The 11,650-nt window shown below is 46.4% G+C and overlaps 1 protein-coding gene across 1 annotated transcript in view; it reads left to right on the top strand.

Moving 5' to 3' along the window:
* The window catches only part of CASC3 (CASC3 exon junction complex subunit), a 28,027-nt gene extending 19,921 nt beyond the window's left edge, over positions 1 to 8,106 (top strand). Inside the window, exons 8-14 of the mRNA XM_039475830.2 lie at positions 2,996 to 3,060; positions 3,370 to 3,484; positions 3,727 to 3,825; positions 4,076 to 4,290; positions 5,191 to 5,313; positions 5,465 to 5,529; positions 6,344 to 8,106. Of these exons, the coding sequence (XP_039331764.1) occupies positions 2,996 to 3,060; positions 3,370 to 3,484; positions 3,727 to 3,825; positions 4,076 to 4,290; positions 5,191 to 5,313; positions 5,465 to 5,488 (641 nt within the window). The 3' untranslated portion in view covers positions 5,489 to 5,529; positions 6,344 to 8,106. The remainder of the gene's footprint in view (positions 1 to 2,995; positions 3,061 to 3,369; positions 3,485 to 3,726; positions 3,826 to 4,075; positions 4,291 to 5,190; positions 5,314 to 5,464; positions 5,530 to 6,343) is intronic.
* Positions 8,107 to 11,650: the final 3,544 nt, after the last annotated feature.

Raw genomic sequence — 11,650 nt, forward strand, 5'->3', positions numbered from 1 at the left:
TAGCTGGAACTACAGGTTCATGTCACCCCACCCAGCTAATTTTTGTATTTTTCATAGAGATGGGGTTTTACCATGTTGGCCAGGCTGGTCTCAATTTCTTGACCTCATGATCTGCCCAGCTCAGTCTCCCAAAGTGCTGGGATTTACAGGCGTGTGCCACCATGCCCAGCCCTGGCTAATCTTTTTTTTTTTTTTTTGGAGACGGAGTTTTGCTCTATCTCCGTACAGTGGTGGAGTGCGGTGGCGTGATCCCGGCTTGCTGCAACTTGCGTTTTCCGATTTCAAGCAATTCTGGTGCAGCCTCCTGCGTAGCTGGGACTATAGGCACGCACCACCACACCCAGCTAATTTTTTTTGTGTTTTTAATAGAGATGGGGTTTCACCATGTTGGCCAGGATGGTCTCGATCTCTTGACCTTGTGATCTGTCTGCCTCAGCCTCCCAAAGTGTGGCTATTTTTTAAAAGAATTTTTTTGTAGTGACAGGGGTCTCACTATGTTGCCCAGGCTGATCTTGCACTCCTGGGCTCAAGTGATTCTCCCAAAGTGCTGGGATTACAGGTGAAAGATACTGCACCTTCCCAGTTGTCATTGAGCCTCCTGAATACAGGATCCTTTTCTACTCTCTGTTAAAAAAAAAAAAAAAGTAGTAGTCAACGTTATTATTTGCACTAATGGTAAATGTTTGATGGGAGAAATTTATTCAGTTGAATTTTGATCAAGATCTTCTCTAGTATCTTTGAAAGGCAAGCTTCCCTAATTTCCTTAATCTTCTAGAGACAGATTGTCCAGTAGAACTTTCTGTAATGATTGTACTTTTGTGGTGGTGGTGTTCTTACTGTTTATATATAGAGATAACAGTTTTTTTTTTTTTTTAAGATGGGGTCCCACTTTGTCACCTAGGCTGGAATCTGAAGTGCAGTAGCATGACCTTGGTTTACTGCAAACTTTGCCTCCAGGGCTCAAGCAATCCTCCCATCTCAGCCTCCTCAGTAGCTAGGATCACCTGGTTAATTTTTTTTTTTTTTTTTTTTTTCAGACGGAGTTTCACTCTTGTTACCCAGGCTGGAGTGCAATGGCGCGATCTCGGCTCACCGCAACCTCTGCTTCCTGGGTTCAGGCAATTCTCCTGCCTCCGCCTCCTGAGTAGCTGGGATTACAGGCACGCGCCACCATGCCCAGCTGATTTTTTGTATTTTTAGTAGAAACGGGGTTTCACCATGTTGACCAGGATGGTCTCGATCTCTTGACCTTGTGATCCACCCGCCTCAGCCTCCCAAAGTGCTGGGATTACAGACTTGAGCCACCGCGCCCGGCCTGGAATTGAACTTTTAATTTTAATTGAAACCTAAGTGTCCGCATTTGGCTAGTTGGTGTCATATTGGACAGCATAGTTTTAGAGAATAGGCCCAACTGTTGCCCATTTTGCCTATTGTGGTTTGTCTTCTTCTAGCCAGATAGATTGAAGGATCTTTTCGTTAGTCTGAAATCGAACTTAAATACTGGAACTCCTCATTTGGAGTTGCAGCACACTTCTCACCGTTGGAAGACAATCTCTAGAAACATTCCTTTTTGTCCTGAGTCATTTTAGCTAGCCAGAGGAGAATCTTCCTCAAGCTTCCAACCTACAACGGGTCTGTGAATGGGATATAACAGGTAGATTTACAAAGCATCCCCCCCTTGTCCAGCTGTTACTCAGAAACTCTTGGGCTGAGATTTTTCAATATGTCAAATAATGTAATGTGCTAATTATAATCTTCCAGATGCAGAGAACAATTTTTTTTTTTTTTTTTTTTTTTTTGAGACGGAGTTTCGCTCTTGTTACCCAGGCTGGAGTGCAATGTCGCGATCTCGGCTCACCGCAACCTCCGCCTCCTGGGTTCAGGCAGTTCTCCTGCCTCAGCCTCCTGAGTAGCTGGGATTACAAGCACGTGCCACCATGCCCAGCTAATTTTTTGTATTTTTAGTAGAGACGGGGTTTCACCGTGTTGACCAGGATCGTCTCGATCTCTTGACCTTGTGATCCACCCGCGTTGGCCTCCCAAAGTGCTGGGATTACAGGCTTGAGCCACCGCGCCCGGCCGCAGAGAACAATTTGATAGGAAAAATTTGAACTTGGTTTTCTTCACTGAAGTCATTTTTCATGTTCAAAGGCTTTATTGTTACATTAAGATGGCAGGCAGTGGGGACAAATTTCTAAATGCTGGTGTTGATAGAAAGCAGAGATAATTTATAGAGAATTTTATTAGTTAAAAGAAGAAAGCCATTTCCCATGTTGACTCTTAAACCTGTCATTTTCAGCCGGGTGCTGTGGCTCACGCCTGTAATCCCACCACTTTGGCAGGCCAAGGCAGGCAGATCACAAGATCAAGAAATGAAGACCATCCTGGTCAACATGGCAAAACCCAGGCCGGGCGCGGTGGCTCAAGCCTGTAATCCTAGCACTTTGGGAGGCCGAGGCGGGTGGATCACAAGGTCGAGAGTTCGAGACCAACCTGGTCAACATGGTGAAACCCCGTCTCTACTAAAAATACAAAAAATTAGCTGGGCATGGTGGCTCGTGCCTATAATCCCAGCTACTCAGGAGGCTGAGGCAGGAGAATTGCCTGAACCCAGGAGGCAGAGGTTGCGGTGAGCCGAGATCGCGCCATTGCACTCCAGCCTGGGTAACAAGAGCGAAACTCCGTCTCAAAAAAAACAAACAAACAAACAAAAAAAAACATGGCAAAACCCGTCTCTACTAAAAATACAAAAAATAGCCGGGCGTGGTGGCGCATACCTGTAATCCCAGCTACTCGGGAGACTGAGGCAGGAGAGTCGCTTGAACCCAGGAAGCAGAGATAGCAGTGAGCTAAGATCGCACCACTGCATTCCAGCCTGGCGACAGAGTGAGACTCCATCTCAAAAAAAAAAAAACCTGTCATTTTCTTGATAGTACCTTTGGGTTCCACTCACATATATCTGATCTGCAGAAGTGACTTTTTTGGTGTATTACAGGTATGGCCAACCATATACACATGGGAGCAGGACCTCCACCTCAGTTTAACCGGATGGAAGAAATGGTACAAAAGGGGAAAGGGGTCGATGGGGGAGGAGGCTGCTTTACACAGCTTGTTCATTGTTTAAAACAAGATCTGAAAGTCAGCTTTCCCATTGATTATCCATCTTTCTTTTAATTTAGAACTCAGAAATGTAAGGTAGAAGGTTTAGGTTCAAATCTTGATGTCTTTCATTGATTATTTTTCAACTCACTTTGTAAATACCTATTAAACACCTGCCATGTACCAAGTGTTTTGCAGCACCTAGAGGAAGGTAGGACTTGATATGAGAGCCCTCTAGAATTCTTGTTCAGGCCTCTTTCTTTGTCTCAGGGTGTCCAGGGTGGTCGAGCCAAACGCTATTCATCCCAGCGGCAAAGACCTGTGCCAGAGCCCCCTGCGCCTCCAGTGCATATCAGTATTGTGGAGGGACATTACTATGATCCACGTGAGTATTTTCTTATTGTTGGGGTACTTTTCTTGGCAGGGTGAACTGAACTAAGACACCAGGCTCCTGGCTCCTGAATTTCTCTTCTGACCTCTCATAGTGTTTATCAGACGTTGTCTGATTGCTCTTTTCCTCACATGGAATATTGAGAACATCTTTTAAAGGGTTTGGGGGACAAGGAGACTTATCCATGTGATGTGAAGAGAAAGGGTTTATGAGAGTCCCAATGTGATATCTTACAGTGCAGTTCCAGGGACCAATCTATACCCATGGTGACAGCCCTGCCCCGCTGCCTCCACAGGGCATGCTTGTGCAGCCAGAAATGCACCTTCCCCACCCAGGTAAGCTTTGTATCTCTGCTTGTATACCTCCGGTACCTGAGGATGTATGTTGGGAGCGCCACACACCCCATTCTCCTCAGCTCTGTGCTGCTAGCCTGTGAGTGTGGCCATCCTTGGGCAACAAATTCCTCTTGTGTCCATCCTGAGGACTTCCATCCTGAGCCTCATTATGCTGAGCAGTCCAGCCAGGCCATTCTGTGAAAATGATGTTACTTTCTTTTTCAATCTTTGTTTTCTTCTCCTTATCCAGGTTTACATCCCCACCAGACACCAGCGCCTCTGCCCAATCCGGGCCTCTATCCCCCACCAGTGTCCATGTCTCCTGGACAGCCACCACCTCAGCAGTTGCTTGCTCCTACTTACTTTTCTGCTCCAGGCGTTATGAACTTTGGTAATCCCAGTTACCCTTATGCTCCAGGGGCACTGCCACCCCCACCACCGCCTCATCTATATCCTAACACGCAGGTGAGACGGTTAATGAGCATGTTTTTCTAGGTACACATCCTTTAATTCAGACAGGAATGTGGTATGGGGAGAATCCTAAAGGAATTTGAGAAAAATTTCAATGCCACTGATGTGTATGTGGCACCAGGACGCCTCTTAGTGGTCAGGAGCTGGAAATGCAGCTTATGTAATGCCCATCATCTTTATTCATTTTTTTTTCTGTCACCCAGGCTGGAGTACAGTGGTGTGATCTCGGCCCACTGCAACCTCCACCTCTTGGGTTCAAGCGATTCTCCTGCCTCAGCCTCCCGAGTAGCTGGGATTACAGTGCCTGCCTCCACGCCCAGCTAATTTTTGTATTTCTAGTAGAGACAGGTGAAACCCATGTTGGCCAGGCTGGTCTCAAACTGCTGACCTCGAGCAGTCCACCTGCCTTGGCCTCCCAAAGTGCTGGGATTATAGGCATGAGCTACTGCACCCAGCCTTCAGTTTCTTTAATGGTGTTTCTTTCCTGTGTTGTACATCATAGGCGGCAATACCTGCTTTTTGTTCCGTTGCATAAAGAAGCTGTATTGTACTCCTTATCACCTGTACCCCTGTCCTGCTTAACTTCCACCATGTTGACATAATCAAGTATCTGAAGTGTCACCACTGGAGTCGGCTTTTTCCATTTGTCAGCTGATGGTAGAAATTAGAGAAATCTGGGTAGTACTTTGAAGAAGTAGAAACAAGAGGGTAATAATGATGAATTAAGGCAGAAATGAATAGTCACTTTATTTTGAAGGGTGGGCAGATTAGATATTTTAAAAATTATAAATTCCCCAATACTCTTACTTTTGTGGCTGAATATTATTTCCTATTTATCATAGATTGGATGAATTCATTCCTAACTTTTTCTTTTCCTCGTTTATCGGGTGCCAGGCCCCATCACAGGTATATGGAGGAGTGACCTACTATAACCCCGCCCAGCAGCAGGTGCAACCAAAGCCCTCCCCACCCCGGAGGACTCCCCAGCCAGTCACCATCAAGCCCCCTCCACCTGAGGTACGAGAGCTCCTTCCCATACCTATTGCACGTGCTCCATCAGTGGGCTTTCCTTCTCCCCAAAGGATTTCCCTCCTTTTCTGGGTGTCTTTCTATAGAAAATGGTCTTTTTGGTATGACCTGATGACAAATTCCAACTTTATTATTTCAGGTTGTAAGCAGGGGTTCCAGTTAATCTGAGTTTGTGAATATTTTAAATCTTAACATCATATAAAAGTAAGTACACAACTTGCTGTGAATATTATTCTTAAAACTAATGCTCACATTTACTTGCTTAACAAAATCACCTAATTAATGCTTTTTTTTTTTTTTTTTTTTTTTTTTTTTTTTTTTTTTTTTTGAGACGGAATCTCAGTCTGTTACCCAGGCTGGAGTGCAGTGGCTCGATCTTGGCTCATTGCAACCTCCACCTCCTGGGTTCAAGTGATTCTCTTGCCTCAACCTCCCGAGTAGCTGGGACTACAGGCACACACCACCACACCTGGGTAATTTTTGTGCTTTTAGTAGAGATGGAGTTTCACCATGTTGGTCAGCGTGGTCTTAAACTCCTGACCCCAGGTGATCCGCCTGTCTCAGCCTCCCAAAATGCTGGGATTACCGGCGTGAGCCACTAAGCCCAGCCTCTAATGCTTTAAGTTAGAATCATGGGATATCTCAGGAAGCTTAAAGGAGTCCTGAAATTTGCCAGTTTGTTTGTTTGTTTGTTTGTTTGTTTAGCAAATGTATTGGGCAGGGTTGAGGTAGAAACGATTGTTAACATGGCAATTTCAGTTGGGAAGCTACAAAGAAAAAATTCAGGAATGCAGTCTAAACTTGATCAAGGAAAAGGGAAGTCTAAATTTGAGATGTTACAGCAGAAAAAAAAACAGTTGTAAAGATCATAGAGGAGGAATACTGGTTTTTTTTGTTTCTTTTGTTTTGTTTAAGAACATTACTTAAAACGTAGTATTTAGAAATGAAAACAGCTTATAAATGCTCAGAAGGCCCATTAACACTTTGATGGTTCTTCGCTTTTCCCAACCCCTATCAGGACAGCAGAGGTGAGAACTCAGAAGAGAAGAGAAATACAGCTGGCTATCTACTACCAGAAGGGCTTCAAAGATACAGGGTGTGGCTCCTACCAGCAAACAGCTGAAACAGGAGGACTCCTGCCTTCCTCTGAGGACAGGCTCTGGAGAGAGGGAGAAACAAGTGGACCTCATCCCATCTTCACTCTTCACTTGAGTTGGCTGTGTTCGGGGAAGCAGAGAGCCAGACAGCCCAAGCTTCTGAGTCTAGATCCAGAAGCCCACGTCCTCTGCTGTTCTTCACTTTCTTCTGGGAAATTGAAGTGTCTTCTGTTCCCAAGAAAGCTCCTTCCTATTTGTTTTGTTTTCTAGGATGTTCATTTTTAAAGCCTACCTTCCTATTCCTAATATTATTTTAGTTTTTTCTCTTTGTTTCTTGCGCGCTTGCGCTCTCGCTCTCGCTCGTGCGCGCTCTCTCTCTCTCTCTCTCTCTGCCTTTAAATGAAACAAGTCCATTCTTCTGGTTTACTAGCCCCTCTGGGTTCTCTTTGGACTCTTTCCTGCATCCCAGGTAATGGGGAATGTATCAGCTAGCCCTCCCCACCAAGTTTAAAAAGACATGGCATTTCACTTTTAGTTGACCTTTGTTATCGTCTTGTATACTTGGATTCCCTTAACTCCTCTAACCCTGTGGAAGCATGGCTGTCTGCACAGAGGGTCCCATTGCACGGAAAAGCTCAGAGTAGGTGGGTAGGAGCCCTTCTCTTCGACTTAGGTTTTTAGGAGTCTGAGCTTCCATCAGTACCTCTGCTATGGTGGGCTTCTGTTCTCTGCTGACGGCGAATTCCCTCCTGTGGGGAGAGATGGCAAACCAGAAGCTTTTGTGAGAAAGGGATGGTGGAGTGAGAATCTTTGCACCTTAGGGTGTGTATTCACATAGTCCTCAGGGCTCAGTCTTTGAGGTAAGTGGAATTAGAGGGCCTTGCTTCTCTTCTTTCCATTCTTGCTACACCTCCTGTCCAGTTGCTGTGGACCAATGCATCTCTTCAAAGGCAAATATCCAGCAAGCAACCCACCCTGTCCTTTGCAATTGCTCTTCTCCACGTCTTTTCTGCTACAAGTGTTTTAGATGTTACTACTTTATTTTCCCTGAATTCTACTCTTATCCTTCCAAACAGAAGATGTTACATCTGGGCTTAAGGCCTAAGGAAGCCAATCACCTGGGCAAGGGCTCCTATCTTTCCTCCCTGTTCATGGCACTAAACCACTTCTCTGCTGCCTCTATGGAAAAGATTCCTGTTACTGCAGTACTTCCGTCTGCCAGGGGTAACTTGGCCACTGTCCGTGTCCTTCTACAGAACCTGAGAGCGAAGATGGTAGCTTTCTCTCTCCCTAGTAATGTTACTGTTTTTAGTCCTTCCCTCTAACAGCTGGCCTAACCACTCTTGAGTCACAGGTGTGGGATGGGGATGGGGGAGAGGCACTTAATCTGTAACCCCCAAGGAGGCAGTAAATTAAGAGACTGTTCCAGGGGTAGCTGGTGGTTGTGCCTTTTGTAGGCTGTTCCCTTTGCCTTAAACCTGAAGATGTCTCCTCAAGCCTGTGGGCAGCATGCCCAGATTCCCAGACCTTAAGACACTGTGAGAGTTGTCTCTGTTGGTCCACTGTGTTTAGTTGCAAGGATTTTTCCAAGTGTGGTGGTGTTTTTTTGTTGCTGTTTTAAAGGTTGCACATCTGTGATCACCATTGTGACTTGGAGATAATAAAATTTAGACTATTAACTTGACAGCCTTGCCAATGTTTTACATGAGTCTTGATTTGGGAGAGAGGGAAGAGGACTCTAATTCTCCCACAGGGTCACAGCCACAACTCAGGCCAGCCTAAACTTGTGAAACAGAAGCCCAGAGAGATGAGGAGCCCCTACGAGGCCATAAATGTGTCTGCATTCCCCATCAGTTATGTTTTTTAACCATATAGATTACCAGGATATTATGCAATCTCTTAGATTGGAAGTGTCAGGGACAGAAAAGAAGTGAGATGAGATGCTGCTTATTCACATGAGCATCTAGTATCCTTTATGAGCATCTAGTATCCTTTATGGCTTCCTTTGTGTTTGGCAAGTAAGTTTCCCAAAGTAATGTGCCATCAGATGTCAATATAACTATACCAAGTCCTGGGCTAGGGGGAAGTACAGGTAGCTAGCTTTCTTGAAAAGTAAAGATGCCTACAAAGTATTAAGGACCACAGTCTTAGGGAGACTCTTACCTATTAGGTCAGGTAAGGGGAAGGAAAACTGAAAGACCAACTATGGCTCATGTTGCAGGTTACCTAGATCACTTGGCCTCTGATGCTTAGAGGGCAATTCTCTAACTTTGAAGTGACTTCCTCCAGGTCCTGGGTGGGATGGAAGTTTACTACAGAGGCTATCCCTGGTATGGGAGAGCAATTGAGTTTCATGTGGAGCTAGCAACATTTGTTAAGTTTCATAAATCCATACACTGGAGGCATGGACATCAGGGTGCATCTTTTTTTTTTTTTTTTTTTTTTTTTTTCTTTTTTTGGTCTTGTTCTATTGCCCAGTCTGGAGTGCAATGGCACTATCATGGCTCACTGCAGCTTTGACCACCTGGGCTCAAGCAATCCTCCCACCTCAGCCTCTCAGCCACTCAAGTAGCTGGGACCACGAGCATGTACCATCACACGTAGCTAATTTTTGTTATTTTTGTAGAGACAAGGTCTCTATTGCCCAGAGTGGTATTGAACATCTGGGTTCAAGTGATCCTCCTGTTCGGGCTTCCCAAAGTGCTAGGATTACAGGCTTGAGCTGCTGTGCCCAGCTATGGTGCATCTTATAATGACTGATGGGACTTCCCCCATCCCTTGGTGCTGCTGCCATACAGCAAGAGGACCATGACTTTCCTGACCCCGTCCCCTGTATTTAATACCTTTTTTTTTTTTTTTTTTTTTTTTTTTTGAGATGGAATCTTGCTCTGTTACCCAGCAGACCGATCACCTTAGGTAGCCCGGCCCAGTCCCCTTGTAGAAGCCCATGGGCTGGGTTTTCACCCCCATCTCAGTTGTTACTCATACCACCCCGCCTTCCTCTTCATGAGCAGGTGCAAATGCCCTGCCAACGCTCTTCCCCTTCAGGGTCAGCACACAGGCCTCCTACCTTGTGGGCAACTCGGAGCACCAAAGACTCTTGGAATTCCAAAGTCAGCTCCCAGCATCTGTGGCCCACTTAGGGTTGAACTGTCCCTCTAGGGCAGTGATTTTTCAACCCTGACCATGTGTGGTCATGTCAGGAGCTTTTAAAAAATACTATAAGGCCGGGCGTGGTGGCTCAAGCCTGTAATCCCAGCACTTTGGGAGGCCGAGGCGGGTGGATCACGAGGTCAAGAGATCGAGACCACCCTGGTCAACATGGTGAAACCCCGTCTCTACTAAAAACACAAAAAATTAGCTGGGCATGGTGGCGTGTGCTTGTAATCTCAGCTACTCACGAGGCTGAGGCAGGAGAATTGCCTGAACCCAGGAGGCGGAGGTTGCGGTGAGCCGAGATCGCGCCATTGCACTCCAGCCTGGGTAACAAGAGCGAAACTCCGTCTCAAAAAAAAAAACAAAACTATAAGCCTTGGCCCTGTGTCAGAAATCTGATTTAATTGGTCTGAGATATGGCCTAGGTATCAGTCTTTTTTTTTTTTTTTTTTAATATGGAGTCTCACTTTCTCCCAGGCTGCAGTGCAGTGGCACAATACCGGCTCACTGCAACCTCCACCTCTCAGGTTCAAGCTATCCTTCCACCTCAGCCTCCAGAATAGCTAGGATTACAGGTGTGTGCCACCACACCTGGCTGATTTTTGTTGTTGTATTTTTAGTAGAGAGAGGGTTTCACCATGTTGATCAGGCTGGTCTTGAACTCCTGACCTCAAGTGATCCGCCTGCCTTGGCTTCCCAAAGTGTTGAGATTACAGGCGTGAGGCACCTCGCCCAGCTAGCATCAGGATTTCTGAAAAGCTTCCCTGTCATTCCAGTGCACAGTCAGGGTGAAAACCACTGCCACTCCAGGAGGACCTTGACTTGACGCTGGCGCTCCTCACTGATTCAAAATGTTTAACTTTGTCTCTACCTGATATCCTTGAGTATTTGGGGGAGTGCTGAGGTCCTGTGCCCCGAGGTTCTAGCTTCCAGAAGTCTCCCAGTCCCTTTTATTTTCAACCCTCCACAGCCTTCACACTCCCCAATTCGCCCTTCCTAACCAACAATTCCCAAATCCTGCCCAGAGAGAAGGTTACCAAGGCAACCGGCTTAATCTGGTAACTGTGGCATGTGCTGGGAAAGAAGCCCTTCCCTCCTCCTCTTCGGTTCATAAAATGCTACTTGGGAACTCCAAGCCATTCCAGCCACTTTCCCCTTTCAAGCTTGGGGATATTGGGGTGTCCACTAAGGAGAGCACAGAAAGCTGATGCTCAGACTTCTAATACAGCTTCTTAGCCAAAATTGTACACTCTTCTTTTTACTGTTTCCAAATCCACAAACAGATGGGTGTGCAAAGCTTTATTTCTGTGAACACATGCTCTAGCATACATGGGACCAGATATGTACATACATTGATACGTATGTCATACACACCCTGTTCAGTTTTACTACCACTCCCAGCCATCAGCATTCCTGTCCCTGCCTGGTTGGTGCACAGTAAACAGGGGTGGGGCATTGTTCAGGGAGCCTCAATCCATCCAGAACCTGGTGCCACTCCCCTACCTTGTAAGCCTAGCCTGGATGTTTTCACATTTGGCATGGGTTTACACTGCACCCCCTTCTTCTTGGACAGTATACCCTTAAGGACAGAACGCTCCTGGCAAAGGCATCAGGAGTAAGGATTACTTGGAGTGCTAATTTGGCACCACTTTGTCCACTCCAGGGCTATGTACCCTTGGGCTCTGTGTTTGATGACAGTCAGCACTTCTGGGGCTTGTCACCTGTCTCCATGGCCCTGCTTCCTTCTGCTGCCAGCTGGGCTCAGGTGCCCCTGTGCTCCTGGTCTCCTCCCCCCTGCCTATTATCTCCTCCTCACTGCAGCTAGACCTGCCACAACCTGCTACTCCGTGCCTGGCTCCTACCTGCCTGCCAGTACCTGCCCACAGGCTAGGCCCACACTACCTATTGTGCCCTACCAGAAAGGACAGATGGGCACTGCCTCCAGTGCCAATGCTAATTCACCCAAGAGGCCTTCCTTCCCAGCCCTTCTCACAGAAGGAAGATAAAGTCCATATATTCCTGTGAGTATGGAAAAGGTGCACACTCTCGGGTTCAGCAATCTGTAGGCCTGA

This window comes from Saimiri boliviensis, chromosome 17 (genome assembly GCF_048565385.1).
Source record: "Saimiri boliviensis isolate mSaiBol1 chromosome 17, mSaiBol1.pri, whole genome shotgun sequence".
Classification (NCBI taxonomy): Eukaryota; Metazoa; Chordata; class Mammalia; order Primates; family Cebidae; genus Saimiri; species Saimiri boliviensis.